At 49.4% G+C, this 21601-nt stretch overlaps 11 protein-coding genes across 11 annotated transcripts; 7 read left to right on the plus strand and 4 right to left on the minus strand.

The window, feature by feature from the left end:
• Positions 1 to 227: 227 nt before the first annotated feature.
• On the plus strand, positions 228 to 892 carry ASPWEDRAFT_32209 (protein transporter TIM23; the record flags this gene model as incomplete). The annotated part of the gene is made up of 2 exons (XM_040833630.1): positions 228 to 815; positions 869 to 892. 2 exons carry the CDS (start codon positions 228 to 230, stop codon positions 890 to 892), a joined length of 612 nt encoding a protein of 203 aa, XP_040685261.1.
• A 475-nt stretch (positions 893 to 1367) lies between these two features.
• Positions 1368 to 2296, minus strand: ASPWEDRAFT_697324 (uncharacterized protein). Its single transcript, XM_040839067.1, has one exon. It carries the CDS (start codon positions 2078 to 2080, stop codon positions 1586 to 1588), a length of 495 nt encoding a protein of 164 aa, XP_040685262.1. The 5' UTR covers positions 2081 to 2296; the 3' UTR covers positions 1368 to 1585.
• Positions 2297 to 3972: 1676 nt separating this feature from the next.
• ASPWEDRAFT_32211 (uncharacterized protein) lies at positions 3973 to 5923 on the plus strand (the record flags this gene model as incomplete). The annotated part of the gene is made up of 5 exons (XM_040833631.1): positions 3973 to 4047; positions 4103 to 4197; positions 4256 to 4870; positions 4925 to 5263; positions 5311 to 5923. 5 exons carry the CDS (start codon positions 3973 to 3975, stop codon positions 5921 to 5923), a joined length of 1737 nt encoding a protein of 578 aa, XP_040685263.1.
• A 1576-nt stretch (positions 5924 to 7499) lies between these two features.
• ASPWEDRAFT_163730 (putative protein kinase) lies at positions 7500 to 10557 on the plus strand. The gene is made up of 2 exons (XM_040829855.1): positions 7500 to 9460; positions 9510 to 10557. Exons 1-2 carry the CDS (start codon positions 7972 to 7974, stop codon positions 10055 to 10057), a joined length of 2037 nt encoding a protein of 678 aa, XP_040685264.1. The 5' UTR covers positions 7500 to 7971; the 3' UTR covers positions 10058 to 10557.
• Positions 10558 to 10860: 303 nt separating this feature from the next.
• Positions 10861 to 12866, plus strand: ilv3 (dihydroxy-acid dehydratase ILV3; the record flags this gene model as incomplete). The annotated part of the gene is made up of 4 exons (XM_040828838.1): positions 10861 to 10916; positions 11001 to 12394; positions 12443 to 12761; positions 12818 to 12866. 4 exons carry the CDS (start codon positions 10861 to 10863, stop codon positions 12864 to 12866), a joined length of 1818 nt encoding a protein of 605 aa, XP_040685265.1.
• Positions 12867 to 13472: 606 nt separating this feature from the next.
• ASPWEDRAFT_176653 (lipase family protein) lies at positions 13473 to 15320 on the plus strand (the record flags this gene model as incomplete). Its single annotated transcript, XM_040831535.1, has 3 exons — positions 13473 to 14130; positions 14180 to 14318; positions 14366 to 15320. 3 exons carry the CDS (start codon positions 13473 to 13475, stop codon positions 15318 to 15320), a joined length of 1752 nt encoding a protein of 583 aa, XP_040685266.1.
• Positions 15321 to 15346: 26 nt separating this feature from the next.
• Positions 15347 to 15896, minus strand: ASPWEDRAFT_119062 (uncharacterized protein; the record flags this gene model as incomplete). The annotated part of the gene is made up of 3 exons (XM_040828871.1): positions 15347 to 15585; positions 15636 to 15697; positions 15742 to 15896. 3 exons carry the CDS (start codon positions 15894 to 15896, stop codon positions 15347 to 15349), a joined length of 456 nt encoding a protein of 151 aa, XP_040685267.1.
• A 250-nt stretch (positions 15897 to 16146) lies between these two features.
• On the plus strand, positions 16147 to 17171 carry ASPWEDRAFT_747560 (MBL fold metallo-hydrolase; the record flags this gene model as incomplete). The annotated part of the gene is made up of 2 exons (XM_040839513.1): positions 16147 to 16630; positions 16724 to 17171. 2 exons carry the CDS (start codon positions 16147 to 16149, stop codon positions 17098 to 17100), a joined length of 861 nt encoding a protein of 286 aa, XP_040685268.1. The 3' UTR covers positions 17101 to 17171.
• Positions 17079 to 18328, minus strand: aah1 (adenosine deaminase). The gene has a single exon (XM_040836565.1). It carries the CDS (start codon positions 18293 to 18295, stop codon positions 17243 to 17245), a length of 1053 nt encoding a protein of 350 aa, XP_040685269.1. The 5' UTR covers positions 18296 to 18328; the 3' UTR covers positions 17079 to 17242.
• Positions 18329 to 18431: 103 nt separating this feature from the next.
• Positions 18432 to 19936, minus strand: ASPWEDRAFT_45552 (lysophosphatidic acid acyltransferase LOA1). The gene is made up of 3 exons (XM_040836566.1): positions 19714 to 19936; positions 19421 to 19658; positions 18432 to 19371 (listed from the first exon to the last, which is right to left on the minus strand). The coding sequence occupies exons 1-3, from the start codon at positions 19742 to 19744 to the stop codon at positions 18654 to 18656; spliced, it is 987 nt and encodes a 328-aa protein (XP_040685270.1). The 5' UTR covers positions 19745 to 19936; the 3' UTR covers positions 18432 to 18653.
• A 401-nt stretch (positions 19937 to 20337) lies between these two features.
• Positions 20338 to 21572, plus strand: ASPWEDRAFT_45553 (uncharacterized protein). The gene is made up of 4 exons (XM_040836567.1): positions 20338 to 20519; positions 20574 to 20762; positions 20818 to 21085; positions 21134 to 21572. Exons 1-4 carry the CDS (start codon positions 20401 to 20403, stop codon positions 21299 to 21301), a joined length of 744 nt encoding a protein of 247 aa, XP_040685271.1. The 5' UTR covers positions 20338 to 20400; the 3' UTR covers positions 21302 to 21572.
• Positions 21573 to 21601: the final 29 nt, after the last annotated feature.

Here is a 21601-nt window from a genome sequence, read left to right on the forward strand (position 1 = left end):
CGGAATAGCGTCGGCCAAAGCTTTTCCCGGCCCCGGGGGCAGAGGGAGGCGTGACCGGCAGTCACGGGGTGAAGTTTTTGTTTCCGACCTTCCAGATCATCACCAAATAACCAACCCCCAGACTTGTCAACAAGAACCAGCAGTGGAGCTGGGACACCGCCAATTGCGCCTTCTTTTCTCTTCTTGATTGTGTATTCATTTATATTTTAATTTCCTCTTGTTTCACAATGGCGATCTGGGATTCGTTCAGCGGCCAGAAGCAGTCCAACGGACCCGAGGTCCTTGACCCTTCGACACAAGATGCCACTTCTTTCCTCTCCGAGATCGGCAATGATGCTTCTCGTCTTCACCCATTGTCTGGCTTGAACCAGGATACCCTCGACTACCTTACCCTTGATGACTCCGCCCTTGATGACATGCCCGGCTCGCGATCGGTTTTGCCATCCCGAGGATGGTCGGACGACTTGTGTTACGGAGCTGGAACCACCTACCTTGCCGGTCTCACAGCTGGAGGTGTATGGGGACTTGCTGAAGGACTGAAGCGCACACCAGAGACAGCGCCCCCGAAGATCCGTCTGAACGGTGTTCTCAACTCGGTTACCCGGAGAGGACCGTTCCTCGGAAACTCCGCTGGAGTTGTGGCCATGGTATATAACGGGTTGAACTCGGGAATTGGATATGCACGAGGGAAGCACGATTCCGCCAACAGCGTTGTTGCCGGTGCACTGAGTGGAATGGTTTTCAAGAGTACCCGAGGTCTTAAGCCCATGATGATCTCCGGTGGTATTGTGGCCAGCATCGCGGGCGGCTGGGCTGTACGTTCATCCATTGTTTGTCTTGTGTGATCCGTATGCTGACTTTGTTTCAGGTTGTGCGAAAGGCCTTCCTGTAAATGCTGGCATAGCCAGTTGTATTTTAGTACGAACCGCGTCGACTCGGGGCTGTCATCGGTCGTCCGGAAACCATACCCTATATGCTCTGATTCAGCAAAGCGGGCTGGTGTCAGCCACCGCCTAATTCCTTCATGTTTACACTGTATTAGAAACGGCTTTTCGTTATCCTTTACCAATCTCTTCTCTCCGGCGCTCGAAGCATCCGTTTTTTCGCATTTTCCGGTGGGTTGGGGACCGGGCATGATCATGGGTTTCATTTCTTATTTTTTTTTCCTGTACATATAGAGGTCTCCTGTGTCTGTGGATCTTGTCGGCGGAAAAGTGTGTTTTCTTTTGGCCTATCAAGTAACCTTAATGTTGTTAAAGCGCACAATGAAAACTTCTGAAAACTGGAGGCTTCGTTTGATTAGGGATGATAGTAGGTGGATTGTGAGCCTAATGAGTGATTTGTATGCTGGTGGCCTGGACAGATGGCACCCTGGGCATGCATCACGTACGGCAGATCAGGTATATATCTAACAGACTACAGGGCTGAACGTGCTATAGGATAAATTGAGACGCATCACAGGTTCAAGTATAAGGAAATAATAATACGCGGAAAGAATCGAACCCACAGTTACTTCATAATGCAAACAATCTATTCTGCACATTGAACCTCCAACTCACATCCTCCCTAACAGTATAATAACAACTTAAAGCACCAACTGAGCAGTCGATCCAAGAACCAACATCGCAAGCACCCCAGCAGCCGACTTGGACAATGTCATCGGCGCCTGAATCCTCCCCGCCGCGCTGGAAGAGGTAGCAGACGCCTCAGTCGAGTCACCGGTGGAACTAGCACTGGACCCGGTAGCAACAATCGTCCCGACGGTGACGGACGCACTGGCCGTCGCATTGGCGTTGGTGTTACACCAGACCTCGCCGGCCTCGGAAGCCTTGATGAGACACGTGGCGAGGTCGCCGACATTCTGGCCCCGGGCGAGGCAGTAGTAGTCGCAGTCGTCGTAGGAGACGACGGAGGCTTCACCGCAGCAACTGCTCATGATGGCCGAGTTGTTGTTGCGCATGGGCATTGCGCAGGCGGCATCGTGGGTTGGGATGTCGTAGAGCTTTGCTGAGCAGCTGGAGGTGGCGGTTGAGGCTGTACCGGTGGTGGTAGCGGTGGATAAGGTGGATGTGGTAGACATGATGGAGATTTTGAAGATGATAGATTTGAGATGGAGGTATATTGTGAGGGTAAAGAGTGCAATGGTATGGATGGAATGGTATAGGATGGATGATGATGACCTTTTATGCACAGAACCAGCGACAGAATCTGCTCCAGAAAACAACCACCCAACCTTGGCAGATCCGCCCTCATCCTCCCAGCCGTGATATCCAGCCTAGTATAGACAGACTGGTCCCAAAATAAGCCATCCATTTTAAGCATATCCCACCCAAGAACATTGGCTGAGCCGGGATGGGCTGACGAAGGTGTCTCAAACTCGGATAGTAAGCGAGCCCACGGCAGGTCTGTCTGAGATTATCGAGGCAATAGTGGGAATGAATACGGCGGTTGATGTTGTATCGAGACCCTCTTTGGGTTTCTTGGCTGGTGGTTTTTTAATCTGGATAGATGGATGGGTGACGCGTCTTCCAGGGTCTGTGGAAGACCCTTCTACACACTTATCCGCGAGGATGGACTAGTGAGATTAGAAGTGGATGTGGATATGATCTTGGTGTTATTCTTAGTATTGATTTTCTGTATTGGGATATCTCTAGCCTTATGGAAGTGAGGTATACTAGACGGTGTGTAGGCAGCATCAAAACCAAAATTACGCAGTCCGGCTAGCTATAGGGACAATACAAGATATAACTTTCATGCAAGCAAATGCTTGGATCAGTCCATATTCTCAACCACTAGATAGGCCGGCTTGATCTTATCCGGTAGATATGATGTGATTTCCTAGATGTGGTTCAATCCATCCATAAAGACAACAGTATATTCATAGACAGATCAATCATTCTAACTACCACCACAATATCAAAGTATCATAGTCTTACTCCATATTATGATTTTATGATCTTAAAAAAGAAATCTATAGATAGCCCTTGACACCGGATAAAAAGACAAGCATCGATCATAGTGAGCAGTGGAGAAGCCGGATAAAGTCTATTCAGGATGGAGATGCCAAGCAGATATAAAGATAGCACTGCCCCATAATTATATCGATTCTATATTTTGTAGTATTATTTGTGTTTTTATTCTTCTAATATTCTGGAATTGTTCCATGCGAGGATCTATTCATATTGATGTTATAATGCTATGTTGCCTTCATAGTGGATGATCGCCACCAGGATTGATATCCTTATCTGAGCTTTATCGGAGCTTATCGGGCTGTTTATATCTTCTTACCAGCTCGTCTAGAATTACACAGCTTCATGCCGTATAACTGCTCTGTTGTCTGCATCTTCGTCCTCTTGTTGACTCACTGTGTATGATGTATTTATGGTTCGTTGGCTTTGTACAACACAAATGAGACATGCCCAGTAACAATTGAATTTCTGCAATACTACTTCGAACAGGGATAGCTGAATACAGACTCGACAACTGTTCGCAATATCTGTTGATTAAAAGATATTAAATGATTTCATCTACTGTGGATACCTTTGAGAACCCACGAATCTGACTGGCTTCTACTTGTCGATCACAAACAAGATCGTGATCGCCAAGACACTAAGACACACCTGCAAGAGGGGTTAATTTATTCGAGTGTGACTTGGGATCGCAAACCTTGATGCTGAAGCTATTTGTTCTCCATCGCTGATTCAAAAATCAGGCTCTGGCTTAACGCTGCAGGATGACTGCTTCCGCTTTATGCGTTCATGCCTGGCCCAACCCCGCTGTGCCAGCATTGCAATGTGCAGTGCATTCCCTCGATTCCATTCCCTTGACGTATTTCCATCTGGTCCGATATAATGGGCGGTGAACCCTTTATAAACTTGCGTCCCTCTTCTCTTACCCTCTGTCCTTGATTCTTTCTTGGGTTTGGCGATTTTGTTCGATTCCTGCATTCCTTACCGCTGGATAAACAACATCATGATGCCGACAACACATCCCCCCTCTCCGCATGCACTGCCGCTAGGTGAAGCTCAACCTCCAAACCAGGTTCACGTACGTTTGAATTGACGGGCCTTCATGATGCCACCAAAACTAACTCCAAGAATAGTCTGTCAGCGTTTCGATGCCAAAATGGGATACTGTCGTTGCCTGGGGTAATCGCGAGGACTGGGTGGTGAATAGCATGCAAACGGTCTATCCAAGGTGCATTTTAACCACCAGGAATTTAAAGAAATTCTGCTGATACGACCATTTTCATCAGGTTCTTCATCCACCACGTTCTTCGAAGCTTGACCACTATTATCAAAAGGAGACTGGAGGTTGCGGCCGATTTAGACTGCATGTTATTCCCGTCCGATACCACCGCAGGCAGGTTCTATTCGGGTTTGAAGACCAAGGATGCAGAGAAAGTTGTTGGGTCTGTGAGGTTCTTCCTCACGGGGGAGGTAGAACGAGAGGAAACACTTTGGGGAAAATTCCATGCGGTTTTTTATCACAAAGACCTCGATTCGGAAGCACGAAGACTGTGGATGATCTTCGGGGATGGGTTATCAACCAGACAGGCCGAGTTTTGTCTTGAACGTGTTGATTTTATGTTGTCCGAATCGGCCATCGCCTCTTTCCAGACAGCTGCTCCATGTCCTGATCTGTCAAGACTTCCTCGGCCAGTCCCTTGGACGGACTCTGCTATTTCAGCCAAGGAACAGATGAAAAATCTCATCGCGAGGTTGGCGACGTCGGAAAGTCCAGGCTCTCGGCCGGTTTCGAAGGATGATGTTTTCCTATATTCCAAAGGAATGTGTGCTATCGGTGCTGTAGCAAGATCATTGTTAGCCACTATTCCTGATAAAGCTTATTCAGGGTCTGTTGTTTATGGGTAAGTGAAACGTCCGGAAATTTCGAGAACCAACTGACGATGGCCTCCCCCTAGATGGCCGTATGCTGAGACGCCCAAATTGGTGGAGCTCGTTGGGTACCATCGATTTACGCTATACGGACGAGGGACAGAGGCAGAGCTCGACGATCTGGAAGCATCGCTGAAATCCGGTCAACGCATAAGAGCTCTCTTCTGCGAGCTTCCCTGCAACCCCCTGTTGGAGAGTCCGAATTTGGAACGAATCCGCGCGCTGGCAGATGAATATGACTTTGTGGTCGCCTGCGACGAGACATTGGGGACCTTTGTCAATGTCGATCTGTTCCCATATGTCGATGTGATTATGACCAGTCTCACAAAGATTTTCAGCGGCGCTTCGAATGTGATGGGAGGCAGGTAAGTAGTTCTATCAACCCAAAGCTTCACCAGCTGATAGATCCCAGCGTGGTTGTAAACCCCGACTCGCGGCACCATGATGCGATCCATGCTGGTCTTGTCGCAGACTATGAGGACGCTGTCTTCCCTCTCGACGCTATCACATTAGCACATAACAGCGCCGATTTCGAAGAGCGTACCCAACGCTGCAACCACAGCGCATTGGCAATTGCGACCATGCTCTCATCACATCCATCAATCCAGCATGTGAATTACCCAACGATGGTCTCTTCCGCCCCACTGTATGAGCTATACCGTCGTCGTGATGGGGGATATGGATTTCTTCTGAGCATGGTGTTTCGACAACCGGAAAGCGCGATATGCTTCTATGATGCACTAGACGTGTGCAAGGGACCCAGCATCGGAACGAACTTCACGCTTGCTATTCCCTACTCGCAGCTAGCCCACTTTAGGGAGTTGGATTGGGCAGAGTCGTACGGGGTGTTGAAACATATTGTGCGAATCAGTGTTGGAATGGAAGAACAGAAAGAAGTGCTGGATCGAATTTCTCAGGCTTTGGTCGAGGTTGAAAGGTTCGAGAAGACTTGTTTGCTTCCTACGGCAAAGGAGCAGGGTTCGACGGTTCTTTCAAGTACTCAAACAGCTACTATGGTTTCATGATCGAGGATCGAGCATTAATCTATGATTACAGTTCTTTGTGATGTTTGGTGTTGAGGATAGGCATGTTTCTTTTTATGTTTCAGGTGCATGAGTTTACCAACACTGATTTAGGAGGATTCAAATTATGAAACACAATTTACCATTCTTTTTTCGTATTATTTCATTATTTAGTCTTTGATACAGAAGGGCACTTGTATCAAATCCCTCCCAAGAACCAACAAGAAGGCCGTTACCTAGTTGATCCCAACAAATTCCACCATTTTTTCGCCTCCTTCAGGGATCAATGCTCAATGGAAAAAAGGTAGATCTGTGGCCAAACGCGCCCAAAGCGACAATCCCTTCCCGAACGCGACATGATTGACATCCCTCTGCATCCGCGATTTCTTTTTTTAATTCTCCTTGACCTGCTGGTATCCCGAAAAGAGCATCATTCGAACCGCAAAGGAAATAATGAAGACCAGACGTGGAGATAGCCTTTATCCCAGCCCCCCTCTTCGGAGGTAATAACGAACCGCACTATCTACCAGGTGCATCGGCGCTTTGTTGCCAAGCTAACAAAGGGGCTTGGGAAATTGTTGATCCAAGATAACTACAGTAAAAGCATAAATAAATATGAACATGACGAACTACATTTTGCGTTTGAAAACAATGCAACCATACAGAATCGAAGAAGAAGAACAAAAGAAAGGATCTGAATTAGCTTACGTAGGACTCGGCGCGTGGATGTCGATCAATTTGATAACCGAGAATGACGGAAAATTTGTGAGGATTTTAAGGGATGCTGAATGGGTGATGATCGGAATGCAGACATAATAAAAAAGAAATAATAATGGAATAATAATAGGGGAGTACTATTATAATAACAAATAGGCGCCACTAAAAGCTGCAGTTTGCCTTTTGGATATTAATGAATATCGAGTTGGACCGAGTATGGCCATTAATTATTTAATTTGTCAATCATAATCTGAGTAGTTCTGTATGTATCACCGCTTGCACACGGTTGTAGACATGCAGTAGGAATGTTTCTGTAAGTACATGATCATGTATGTCTTATGTCTCACTCGATCTCGATGGAGTGAAGATTAGGGCTACCTTCCTATTTTGAATCCTATAGCCTCACAGTTGCCAGATCTGGTAAAATTGGGGGAAGGCAAGGGAAAGGCCATGTCGTGTCTCTAAAGCTCCCTACTGCGTGCCTTTTAGGGCGCTTTGGATTCTTCATTTCTGATGCAAGGCGCTGCAGAAGTACGGAGCATTCCGCCGGCTGTACTCCGTTTCTGCGCGCTGTATCTTTTGCAGAATCATATCTACACCTACATAGTCGTACATTCCATGATACTCCCTAACACCTCTACTTTTGGATGCTCTATCCTCTTTTATCTCAAGCTCAGTTCCCCTTCTGGCCATTCCGGCAGCGGCATTACCGAATGCGGGGTAGCGCCGTGTTGTGAGTGGCTGCTGCTCGTGGACGCTAGCCCCAAACGGGAACTGCGCATCAGCTGACCCCCGCGTGGATTTTTCCTGTTTGCTGCAGTGAGTGCAGCGTCATCACTTGCGTTGGAAAAAAAAAAGGAAAGAAAAAAAGAAACAAGATTTAATTTTACCAGGGAACAAACCCGGTTTCTTATTTCCACCCCGTTCTTTTCTCTTCACTTCCCCTCATTTTTCCATTTGATCATATTAATCTCATCTTCTCTGTTTTCTCTCACACTCCTCTCTTTGACTCTTGCCCATGCCTTGACTCATCCACAACACAGGATTCAGTCAAAGTGACATTTAGACCAAGGCCTGCGGGGCCTTGATATTAACGCTTGGTTTGCTTTTAAGGTTGAAAACGGTCTCGAACCGAGGGGTCTTTTTTTGTGTCTTGCTTGCTGGCTTCCTTATCCCCCGATCTTACCCGCAAGCCTAGTGTTTCTACTGTCGTCTTTGTCCTTGGCCTTGGCTGTTTCCGTTCACAGAATACTACCCTCCCCCCCATTCTTCCATCTGAAAGGAAACAGACAAGACACAATTCAACAGGAAGATTACCTTGATCTTCTGGTTCCATGGTGAACCCTGATTCTTTCCTGCCGACCGAGAGGTCAGGATCCTTTTCAGGTCGATCTGCCCAGTTACACGGGTTTCATGCATCCGCTCCCAGCAACGGCAGCAATGAAGCTCTTTCAATTCCTTTCGTGACCCAGGGTGATGGAGGCCTTCCCTCCCCTCCCGAGATGCTAGACGGATTGTTCCAGACGGATTCGGGGTATAAAATGCCTTCCCAACCCGTCATGTCGCATCCTATCCCGTCGCTGCATATCAGGACTGATATGTTCGGCTCTGGACCCATGGACCTCACACCTGACCCTTTCTCCAATAATAGCTTATCGTCCACGAGTTTCCTGCAGAGAACCCCGAGTCTTCGCGCTATCCTCACCGGCCCCAATTCAAGTACCGGCTCCTTGTCTCCCGCCTCCGTTTTGTCGTCTCCGCAGTTGATAGCTATGGGTGATATCACTCCCCTGCCGTCGCCCATCGGGGGCATGTCGCCGTGGCGATTGCACAGAACTGATTCGCAATCGCTATCTCGGACTCCGTCGAATGCCTCGAGGCCGGGCTCGAGTCTTGGTTTGCGACTCAGCGACTCGTCGCAAATGTTTGGTCGCCCATCGTCTCGATCGCAGAAAGCATATCCGAGTTTGGACAGTTTGGGTGAACAGGCTCCTGAAACACCTAGCAAACCACACAAAGAGAGTGCCCCGAAGCATGCGCGGAATCGGAGTTTGAGCGAGTATGTTCCTCCCGCTCGGAGCATCCCCGTAAAGCCTCGTCCGATTGTGGTTTCGGGAACGGGTCCGTTACAAGGCATCGCTCCCTCTTCGAGTACGGACTCCAAGTCAAATGCTCTACACCGGGAACAATATCTCGCGGTCCATCGGGGTATTGCGATACCAACTATTAGCCCGCCTACTCCGCCTCGAAGTAGTCGCAGTGGATATGATGACAGCGACAAAGAGCCGGTTATTATTAACCGCTCGCTCCTAGATGTACCCGAGCAAATATATACGGTCCGGTCGGTTCGTACCCAGCAGTCTCGGAAATATCGCAAACTGCGCCAGCTGGGCCAGGGCACTTTCAGTCAGGTGTGCTTGGCGGTGCGCATGGAGTTGGGAGAGGAAGGTTACCTTAGTGACGGCTCTAGTCAGAATGATGCAGCTCCAGGGACGCAGAAACTGGTTGCAGTCAAGATTATCGAGCACGGCCCGGCTGGAGGAGCTGACGAGGAGCGGTTGGAGGTTTCTCTTAAACGCGAAGTCGACATTCTCAAATCAGTCAACCACCCTTCTCTGGTGCAATTAAAGGCGTTTGGAAGCGATGACAAGCGTGCGCTCCTGGTCCTGGACTACTGCCCCGGAGGCGATCTCTTTGATGTTGCTTCATCCGGTGTGAAACCTATGTCTCCGCCGCTCATCCGACGTATCTTCGCGGAAGTTGTGTCTGCTGTGCAATATCTGCATGACAACTTCATCGTCCATCGGGATATTAAACTTGAGAGTAAGTCGAACTATTCCTTTATCTATTGATGCTGTGCTAACTTGATTAGATGTTCTTGTCACTCTCCCCCCTGCCGCCCTGGAAAAGATCACCGACTACCGCACCTACGATCGAGCAATCGTTACACTGAGCGATCTAGGTCTGTCGAGGAGGATCCCCGAGCCTCCTGAATGCCCCCTTCTGCACACTCGATGTGGAAGTGAAGACTATGCAGCACCGGAGATTCTGATGGGCCAACCATATGACGGACGGTCAACAGACGCGTGGGCTCTTGGAGTCCTGCTCTACGCCATCATGGAGAACCGGCTGCCATTCGATGCTGTTCCTGGTGCTCGGGGCGACCCCGCGAAACTTCGTGCACGAACACCCCATCGGATTGCTCGGTGCGAGTGGTCGTGGTATCGGTATGCCGACAGCGACGAGGAGTGGGACCCCGTAAAGGGCAAGGACCTGGAGGGCGCACGCGTGTGTGTTGAAGGGCTCCTGAAGAGAAACATGAAACGTAAGAGCGTTGCCGAGATTGCTGCCACAGAATGGGTCAGAGATGCGATCGATGTCCCTGAAGGATTGAAGCGAGGTGATAAAGAGGTGCCTTAGAGCTGGTCTCGGGTATAAAACCAGCATACTGCGTTCGTTGCATATTGATGCTTGTTTTCCTATACTAATTTTTCTGACTTTCTAACTTTTTGACTTTTGCATTTTTCATTCTTCCCTTTCTCTACCTATCTTCACTTTGTTCTCTTTCTCTTCTTTCTCATGACATATGGTTCGAAGCTCCGACATGTTTATTGAGCTTACGATACTTATTTTATTCCTTGGTTAGACTGGATCTGTTATACCCTCACATTTTTCATTCTCTTTATTCTTTGATTTACTATTTATATTCATTCTCTTTTCTCAGATTGTCTGTTTTGATATGGCGTTCAACAACCTTGTGTCTTTCTTGTACGTTAAAAGCAACAGAACGGAAATGATATGCTTTGTATGAGACAAGTCATGTTGGTTAAGCAAGGATTAGATGTACTCTATTGTCTATTATAATTTCCATCATATACTATAGACTAGCATAATATTAATGAATAATGACTGCCACGATCTCTCTATCTCCATACAATGAATCTACTCCATCTGATTGGCTGTACTCCCCTGCTGACAATCCTAGCCCCGGGATTGGCCCGTGCCCGCAATTGGCTCCACTCCAGCGAGCCCCGACTTCGCCGCGGAGGAAGGGCCTGACTCCGGAGGCACCGAATTGCTGCTGTGCTGCCCCAATTTTTGCACTTCAGCTTCTTCTTTTTTCCCTTTTCACCTGCTGCTCTCGTGACTCAATTTGCCAGAATAGGGGATTCAGGAAGCTATTCCCGTCTTTGAATTGAGCCCTTATCGCAGGCGCAACCACAATGCTTCTCTCCCAGACCCGAGGGCGCATGCCCGCCGCTCTCCGGAGCCTCTCCAGGTCTCCTTTGGCTGTGTAGGTCAATTGCAGAATCATTGTTTTCGTCTTCAATTCATCACATCTTGCTAATAATTCATCATCCAGCCGCCCTATCTCTACTACCCTCCCCCGACGAGACAAGGATGCCCCCGTCCTCAACAAGGTTTCCCGTCATGTCACACAGCCCATCTCGCAGGGTGCTTCCCAGGCCATGTTGTATGCTGCCGGTCTCAGCGAGGAAGATATGAACAAGGCACAGGTCGGAATCTCGTCTGTCTGGTACAATGGAAACCCGTGCAACATGCACCTGCTCGACCTCAACAACCGCGTCCGTGAAGGTGTGCAACAGGCCGGCTTGGTGGGCTTCCAGTTCAACACCGTCGGTGTCAGTGACGCCATCAGTATGGGTACCAACGGCATGCGCTTCTCTCTTCAGAGCCGTGACCTTATTGCCGATTCCATCGAAACTGTCATGGGTGGTCAGTGGTACGACGCCAACATCAGTATCCCCGGTTGCGACAAGAACATGCCCGGTGTCTTGATGGCCATGGGCCGTGTCAACCGTCCCAGTTTGATGGTGTACGGTGGTACCATCAAGCCCGGCTGTGCGTCGATGCAGAACAACGCCGATATTGATATCGTCTCCGCTTTCCAGGCCTACGGTCAGTTCTTGACCGGTGAGATCACCGAGCCTCAGCGCTTCGACATCATCCGTAACGCCTGCCCCGGTGGTGGTGCTTGCGGTGGTATGTACACTGCCAACACCATGGCTACTGCCATTGAGACCATGGGTATGACCCTGCCTGGCTCGTCGTCTAACCCCGCCGAGTCCAAGGCCAAGGACTTGGAATGTTTGGCTGCTGGTGGAGCTATCAGGAAGCTGCTTGTCGAGGACATCCGTCCCAGTGATATCTTGACTCGCCAGGCTTTCGAGAACGCCATGGTCGTTGTCAACATTACCGGTGGTTCGACCAACGCCGTGCTCCACCTGATCGCCATTGCCGACTCTGTCGGTATCAAGCTGGACATTGAGGACTTCCAGTCCGTCTCTGACCGCATCCCCTTCTTGGCCGATCTGAAGCCCTCTGGTAAATACGTCATGGCTGATCTGCACAAGATCGGTGGTACCCCCTCTCTGCTGAAGTTCCTGATCAAGGAGGGTGTCATTGACGGCTCCGGCATGACTGTTACTGGTGAGACCTTGGCCAAGAACGTGGAGAAGGTCCCCGACTTCCCTGAAGACCAGAAGATCATCCGCCCCTTCTCCAACCCCATCAAGCCTACCGGTCACATTCAGATTCTCAGAGGTTCGTTGGCCCCTGGTGGCAGTGTTGGTAAGATCACCGGTAAGGAGGGTACTGCTTTCACTGGTAAGGCTCGCGTCTACGACTGCGAGGATGACTTTATTGCTTCTCTCGAGCGCAACGAGATCAAGAAGGACGAAAAGACTGTTGTTGTCATCCGTTACACTGGACCCAAGGGTGGTCCCGGCATGCCTGGTATGTTTACTGGTTCTGTTTTATGACTAAATCACTAACAATGAATAGAAATGTTGAAGCCCTCGTCTGCTCTCATGGGTGCCGGTCTCGGATCGTCGTGTGCCCTGATCACTGACGGCCGTTTCTCCGGTGGTTCCCACGGTTTCCTCATCGGACACATTGTTCCTGAGGCCGCTGTCGGAGGACCCATTGGTCTTGTCAAGGATGGCGATGTCATCACCATTGACGCTGAGCGCAGAGTCCTTGACCTCGAGGTTGAGGAGACCGACCTTGTCGAGAGAAGAAAGGAATGGGAGCAGCTCAAGGCGGAGGGCAAGCTGCCCCCTACTGGTTTGACCATGAGAGGAACTCTGGGCAAATATGCCAGGTATGTTGAGTCTGCTACTTACTACAATGATGATTTGCTAATGTCTCCGTCCACAGAACCGTCAAGGATGCCAGCCACGGCTGTATCACTGACTCTGTAGAGTAAATTGGGAGGATATGATTTTGGACTTATAATTGGAGCCTTTTCTTTTGGGACTGGGAATTGGATGGCCAGGATGTCTGGGATCTTGCATGTGCAGTGCTGGACTGGCCACCAAGGACAGAAAAGCGATTTGTTTCCCTCATGTTGTATTAAACACAAGATACCTTTTCTCTCATTTAATCTAGTTTTGGTCTAATGTATGAAATCACTGGATTGTCTGAGCTAATTTTCTACAATCCAATCCATTTTGGTATATTCGTGGCGACGATGATCGCCCATCTTCACTTGGCAAGTCGACCGATTCCTCCATCATTGGCGCACGCGATGCACTGCGGTGGGTTCACCAACGAGGCGGTGCAGCCCATCGCCGCAATACGGCCATATAAGAGGCCACCATCGACATCACAAGCACCAGACTATTTCCTCTCCATCGGACGAACAGGATTCCAAATCTGGGGTATATTGCGTTCGTTTTGCGTTGCCTTGGTTTGCGGACCAGCATTAGTATCAGCATTGGCGTGGTTGAGCAATGTCTCTCGTCCTCTTCAACTCTCGAGATCGCGCAAAGTTGCATATCTTTGAATATTCCCATCATAGCGCTCTGGCAAAATGACATGGTTTGGAAGGTCAAAGGGTCGACGGTCGAAATCTTTGGATCAATCGCAACCTCAACCTCAACCTCGTCCTCGTCACCAGCAGTCGCAGTCGGTGCAATATGTGGCCAGTGCGATACCGCAACCTCTGCCGCATCAGCAACAGCCAGTATATGCGATGCCAGCGGGGGGATACTCGATGAACTCACTCCCTACGTATCCTGCATATTCTCCACAGCCTGTCCAGCCTGTACCTGCACAACATGCACCCCCGGTCGCATATCAACATGCCATGTCAACATCAACACTCCATCTACCACCACAACCTCCACCGCACCCCAGTCCATCCCCAAATCCCGGACTGACGCAACGATCGCTTGCAAAATGGCAGTCATGCACGGATATATCGAAGATCATGGTCTCGCAGACAGTTGGGGCGGCGAACAATACAATGACCGGATCAAAGAACATGGTCGTCGGAATGACCCATGCCACGATGAACAGTTCGAGGAATATGGTCGGCATAGCGCATCTCACCGTAGCGGATCTGGAACAGCAGCTGAAGGACTGTATTATGAGTGGGGTGGATGTGTATGCGGTCATGTCGAAGAAATTGGATCAGATCATCACCTCGATTGATGATGGGTTGTTTACGGGGAAGGATAAGGAGATGGGTATGCTTCTTTTCTAATGAGAATAGAGGATGTGGCTGATGTGTTTTAGTTGTCGCGTACGCTGTCAAGCATAAAGAGGGTTCGAAAGAGAAGGATAAGACTGTTCGACATACTTGCACGACGTACTTTTCCAAGGTCTACCTTTACTCTAATTCGCGATTACCATCTAACCTCCCTCCTTTGAAGCTGTATGTCATACCAAAGACTCTGGGGATAGTCCAACTAACACGAGCAGATACCGCCCCGCCTATCCCCTCCTACGCCTCGCAGCGCAATATTCCCGTGACGTGTATGAACGACCCACAGGTGTTGAACGGCATTCATTTGTCGATTCCGACTGGCGCCACGGCACCAAGGCGATGGTAATCAAGTCCCTTTTAGTCGATGACATGGACACGATCGTCTTCGCCATCCGCGGCACGCAGAGCTTCCGTGACTGGGCCGTCAACATGAAGACAGAACCAACATCTCCACACCACTTCCTCGACGATCCCAGCAACTTCTGCCACGCAGGCTTCCTATCCGTCGCGCGGAAGATGGTAGCACCTGTCGCTGCGCGCCTGCGTAGCATCCTTGCTGAGAATCCCCGTCGGTCAGGGTATACTTTACTTCTGACTGGGCATTCGGCCGGCGCGGCTGTCGCAAGTCTACTATACTGCCACATGCTTTCGGCGACGGTACGGTCTGAACTGACGCCTCTGCGAGACTACTTCAAGTGTATCCACTGCGTCTCGTTCGGATCACCACCTGTATCTCTCCGTCCACTGCAGGTGCCCATGCAGAAAACGTCAATGTTCTTCTCGTTCATCAATGAGGGCGATCCTGTGCCTAGAGCTGAAAAAGCCTACGTCGTCTCTCTGCTCGATCTCTACGTCTCCCCGACAACCAACTTCTCGTTCGGAGCACGAAGACAGGAACGCATGGGCAACCGGGCGCCTCGCGCCTGGCTCACTCCTCCGGCCACTTTATCTAGAGCGGGGCTATTGATTCTTCTCCGGGAGAGGAAGAGTGGAGTGATTCCAGAGGATGCATCGGTATCAGGTGATGAAGTGGTAGAGGCGCTAGTGACGACCGATGCACAAGTGAGGGAGGTAGTATTTGGCGATCCATTAATGCACACGATGGATTTGTACGCGAAACGCATCGACGAACTTGCCAGACACTGCTCATCATTCACAATACCCAACTAGCTGTATTATATTACTTTTCTATCGATCTATCGAATCAACGGCGACTTCTCCGCCAACTTCCGCTTGTGCTCTCCCTTGGCCACCATATCGTTAATCGCCCTCTCGGCCACCTTCATCGCCTCCACGCCTGCCGGGACACCACAGTAGATGGTGGCGTGGAGGACAGCCTCGCGGATCTCAATCTCCGTCAGACCATTGTTAATAGCACCGCGGACATGAGCGCCTAGTTCCGGCCAACTCTTGAGTGCGATCAACATGCCGATATCTACATCGTCAGTTTGACACATCAGTATGCAAAGAAGGAGGGGGACATACTGAGAAGACTGCGCTGTTTGCGCTCCAAACCCGGTCGTGACCAGATATTACCCCAGCACCACCTACCTCTTAGCAGCTATCAAAGCGGATGGGGATGAACACATACTCGGTAACCAGCTGCTGGCCCGGATAGGCGAACTCGCTCGATCCATTCTGCAATGCTGCATTGACGTATGCGTCTCCAACAACTTCGCGCCGGTTTTGGAGACCGAGGTCGAACATTTCCCTGTGGAGATTGTCGAAGGTTGGCTCGGTGGACATTTTGTAACTAGATGTATGTGTATGAATGAGGATGATGAGGGGATAAATTAATGTTTTTATAAGATATGCGGGGTTGGGGTTCTCCAACAATAGATATAATAACCGATTCGATGTATATAAAGTAGGCTATATGCTGTATACCTATTCTGTCTCGCTTCATGTATATTTGGAGTACTTCCCCAACTCCCCAATGGATGAATATATCCTGGTCATCTCAACTACCCTACTTGGTAGTATCATATCATACATCATGGCAACAGTCCACGCCCTCACAGCAGGCCATCTCACTCTCCCTGAAAAGTTCTTCATCTCACCCCTCGACGATCCCACCACCAGAAGCACCGTCCCATCTCTGTCCTTCCTCATCCAGCACACAACACCCACACGGACAACAAGAATAATATTCGATCTGGGAATCCGAAAAAATATCAACCACTACCCAGAACCAATCTACAAACACTCAACCACCAGACAGCCGCTCTCAGGCGATCCAGACCCGGTTGCATGTCTGGCAAAGGGAAAGCTGACACCGGATGATATTGATCTTGTCATCTTCAGTCATTTGCATTGGGATCATGTTGGGACGCCGTCTGATTATCCGCGGTCTACGTATGTTATTGGGCCTGGTGCGAAGGCTCTGATTAGTGATGAGAGAATGTTGAGGAATGGAAGTCATTGTCATTTTGAGAGAGGTCTTTTGCCGGATACTCGCACGATTGAACTTCCTCTTGATAGTGATAGTATCCCATACGATAGCAATAATCTGCATCTGCATGCCAATTCCCAGAAATAGATCCCAACCTTCACGCAGAAATGGCATCAAAAAGCCCTCTTCCCCAATACGATGGACATCTTCCGCGACGGCAGTGTATACATCGTCTCCGCACCGGGCCATCTAGACGGCCACATCAACCTCCTCGTCCGTCTGGAATCAGGGAAATACGTCTATCTCGCCGGCGACGCATGTCACGATCGACGATTACTATCTGGTGAAAAGGATATCGCTACGTGGACAGATCCTGCGTATGAGAGTATCTGCTGTATTCACGTTGATCGACTGGCTGCGGAGAAGACGCTGGCTGTGATTCGCGAGACCATGTCGAATACGACGGAACTTGGGGATGTGGAGGTTATTTTTGCGCATGATGCAGACTGGGAAAGGGGGGCTTGGAGGAGGGAGAGGTTTTTTCCTGGCGAGCTGTGATTTTGATGTTTTGTATTGTTGGGGATATCCCCAATCTCCAACCCCCAATGCGGGGATATCATCTGTCTTAGATGCAATATATTCATTCCATAATATATACTGTTTGGTATCTAAACATCTGACACTCATAATTCATATACAACTATTTCTCATGCCTCCGAACATGCTCATCAATCAACCCAAGCAACTCCACCTTCCGTGTATCATCAATCCAACTCGCCTTAACACTACTCTCAGCAATCCCCCTCCACTCGCCAATCGACAACTGAAACGCCCCCTGAACAGCACAATAATTATCCAGAATATACCCCCCAAAATACGCCGGATCGTCACTATTAATCGAGAACTTGACGCCCGCATCCAGAAACCGCCGAATCGGAACCTCATCCACCGAATCCACACACCGCAGTCGCACATTCGACAACGGACACACGGTGAGCATGATCTCCTCGCGCGCAACGCGCTCCATTAATTCTGCATCTTCGATGAGCCGGATTCCGTGGTCGATGCGTTGCGCGCCCAGTTCCAGTGCGGTGTGGATGTAGCTCGGGTCTCCTTCTTCGCCGGCGTGCGCGGTTAACTGGATCCCCTTGGATGAGGCGGAGGCGTAGATCTCCCGGTACATGTCCTTGGGCGGACCGACTTCTGTAGATGACCATCCGAGGCCGTGGACGATGTCCTTTTCGATATACTCCTGTGCGAGCATCTGGTCGTACAATTGATTCGCGGACGCGACAGGGAGATGGCGCACAAAGCACAGAATCAACCGGGTAGATAGACCCAGTTCCTTCTCTGCGCGTTTACACCCCGCCGAAAACCCCGCGACGACAGTGTCGAGTGGGATTCCGCGGTCTTGGTGGACTTGGGGGTCGAAGAAGACCTCGGCATGGTGGACGCCGTCGGAGTGGGCCTTTTGGAAGTAGCACCAGGCGAGGTCGGTAAAGTCCTGTTCGTGGAGCAGGACGGACATGCCCTGGAAGTAGAAGCCGAGGAAGTCATCCAGCGAGGAGAAGTGGTGATAGCGTTGAGTCAGGGCCTCGATGGAGTCATAGGCTGGGTTGTCCTCGGGCAGTTGGACGTTATTTCGCTGCGCTAGTTGGAAGATCAACTGCGGAGTAAGACAGCCCTCGAGATGGACATGGTGCTCGCATTTGGGGAGCCCGTGGAGGAAGTCATGAAGAGGAGAGAGACACATGATGAGTGGGAGGTTTCATGTCCGACAGCGAAGAGTCGAGGATGCGACAGTTTTTAAATGTCTCGGCCGGAGGTCTCCGAAACCAACCGGCAAGTGGAGGCTACTATAGATAACAATATCTTCATTTATTCAGATACGACGCTTCGATATTGAGTCACCAGGTGGATTGCTATTATCAAATTACTCGAGGTCAATTGATATCATCGCGAATCAGCCCCTCATCGCCCAACCATGGTAGCCTCCACCACGTTCTCCCCTCAGGCACCGCTCTGCGAAAAACAAAGAACGTGTTTGGTTGATAAACTTCATATGAATGAATCAACTATCTACTAACCCTAATCGTATACAGTAAACACAATCACCACGTGCGTCGCGTCTTGGTCCACATCTTGACAAAATCCCGCTTCTCCTGGACACCCAAGCCAACCCGCTTGACTCGGCCCAAACGAGCAAGAGACTCCCCAATATTGTCCAGCACAGCCTTTTCGCCCTGAGTAATCGCTGCTTCCTTTTGCTCTAGCACGTCCAAGTAGTTGGTGTCATAAGAGTTGAGTGAAGATGGTGTTGTGTTTGCAGCACTGCCGCTCACCACAGACTCGGCAATTCGAACGCGAATGCAGTGGGTGGGCTTGCTCAGCAGGTTCCAAAGGAAACTCAGATAACTTCCAGGCAGCGGGGTCACCACGTCCATCGGGGTATACCGCAGGCTGACAGGGAAAATCTTGGTCTTCGGAGGAGCTCCCACAAGAGACTGACTGAGCGGCAGGATTCCGCGGCCGTTGGTCGTAGTGCATTCGGGGAATATGACGATAGGACGGTTGGGATACTTCTCCAAGAGAGTCGATACATCGACCAATCGCGTGCCCTTGGGAGCGCTCGCCTGTGGCTGGGAGAACGAACGAAGGACGGCTTGCAGTAGCGAGATGCGTTCCACCTGACGCGAATTCGGGTATGAAGCAGTAAACACCGGGTCAAAGATGGCGGCCAGATAAAGCGCATCGATAGGAGAGGTAAAGGACGAGGCGATGACGGATCCGGGACCTGGAAGACGGGCTTGATGTTGTTTGGCAAGGGAACTGGTGCTGTCAGATTATATCCACGAAGCAGTCCATCGCAATTACGCACCCTTTCCTCACGCCGTCCACCTGAAGATCAATCCACCATATACTGGGCACACCCAAAATACACCACAGCGAGGCCTTCTTGCCTAGAGACCCGATCGGGAGCCATTGTAGAACAACGAAATAGGCCAAGCACGCAAATATAAATAGAGGAAGTCGGAAGAAGAAGAGAAAGACGTGTAGAGGGAGTCGGAAGCCGGAGGGTTGAGAGGGAATGGGGAGGAAAGGCGCGATGCCGGATCCTAGACGGCACGATTAGTCAAATGCAGAAGATTCCAAGAAACGGCCGGCGCATACCTCGATCGCGGAACTGGGAGAACTTCTCCATGATTCAATGAGGGGTACGAAGTGGGTTTGATAAGACTGGGATAATGCCGAGATCACTTATAGGCCATGTGGCCACTAACGTGAGATGAAATAACGAAGTGTGAACAGTATACTGCGGTAAGTCGCTGAAGAGGACGAAGGAAAATCAATATACAAGACTGCGAAGCATCACCACATCGTCGCATGCAGAGTGGCAGAAGGAGATATGAAGCAAAAGTTCGACCGAGAATTGTCGAAGCTGTCACATGTGAGGCAGCTGCGATACAGCGCTAGCCGTATCTGGCATAGTGTGTTTATGTGGGGGATGCGGGCGGAACCCTATTTGGCGTAATCAGCCAATCAGCGTGTTGGATTGTGCTATGAATTATGCAGGCATAAGCATGATATCATGGCAGTATAGAGAAGAAAGGAGGTAGAAAGAGAAGTATACAGTAATCTGTCTAGCTTACAGTAAGTATTATATTAAGCCAGCGATAGAGCATTACCCAGTGTTTTACAATATTGCGACTGCCTGGGGTCTTCCAAAAAGGGAAATTCAGTGATCCTGGACCAACCCTCAGGATTCCTATCATTCACAGCCATGAACTGACGACATATAAAGCCAGCGATTGTAATTCACTATCATATTTTGTTTCCTTTCATCTGCAAATTCTCAAGATGTTCACCCAGCAGTCTCAGATTGTAGCAGATCTAGCCACAAAGTGGACAGGATCATTCCTAGTCAGCAGCGAGGTTTTCGAAGACGTGGAAGAGCTTCTATCCAGGAAGAGAGTCAAGCAAGTCTACTACACATATAAAAAGAAGGATACTATGTCTACTAACTATGGCAGGTACTCTTTTAACAGCTTTACTGGCATACTCTCGTTTACGATGCCTACATTTGTGCATTCAAGTTATCAGGTATGGATGCGACAATGGGAAGAGAATCTAAAGAACGCTTCGGAGGAGTTTGACGAAACTTCATTCATGGTCTTGGACGGTGCGACTTTGATAGACTTCAAGGGCCGATATAAGACAAGGCAAGCCAGTGATTTTTCCGGTTGCAATATTGATCATTTCTAATTCAAATACTAGTGCAAACTTCCCAGTTGCAGGTCTATATCCCAAAGGTAGAAAATGGCCAACAATCGCTCTCGAAGCTGGATACTCTGGTGGTCATGACGACGACCATAATGATGATTCAGCATTATTGTTAGAGGGGTCTGAAGGAAGGATAGGACTGGCCATTGTGGCCAAAGTAAAGCCACTGGATCCTGAAGAGATAGAGGTAGCGAGTGGGTTTGCGCAAGCCTACCAGTACGAGCAAGAGGCAGGGAAAATGGTCAAATATGGAGGCGGAAAGGTATACAACATCTCTACCATACTCTCTACGATAACTAATTAATTCTAGTGTCTGTACCCTCCTCCCCAAGATCGCCATAAGCAATGCCTGGATTTCAACTGGAGCCAGATTCTGCGAAATAAAAAAGATAAACTTGTTTCATATAAAACACCAACGCCACCACCAATATATCTCGAAAGTCTCCGTGAGATTATGGCGGAAAATGTGTGCAGATAGCTTGCGCGCAAGCAAGACAGGGACAACGATTCGTAGAAGGAGTAGGCCATTATGGGCTACATAAGGATCCAATTATGGTATAGTCCAACGACCAGCCAAACCGTCCCACAGAAAACCTATGTTGGGTATATGTACTCTGACTTGATCTATCGATACCTACTGTGTTCTGTCGACCCTGATTGTTGACATGGAATGACTGGTATAGTCCACTAGAAATGTCCGGATATTTATTTTAGTCTAGCGGTATTTTGTAGTTGACATGTTCTTATTCAACAAGTTGAAATTATATTGTTTTCGATT

Source organism: Aspergillus wentii (assembly GCF_001890725.1).
Source record: "Aspergillus wentii DTO 134E9 unplaced genomic scaffold ASPWEscaffold_8, whole genome shotgun sequence".
In the NCBI taxonomy this organism is placed as follows: Eukaryota; Fungi; Ascomycota; class Eurotiomycetes; order Eurotiales; family Aspergillaceae; genus Aspergillus; species Aspergillus wentii.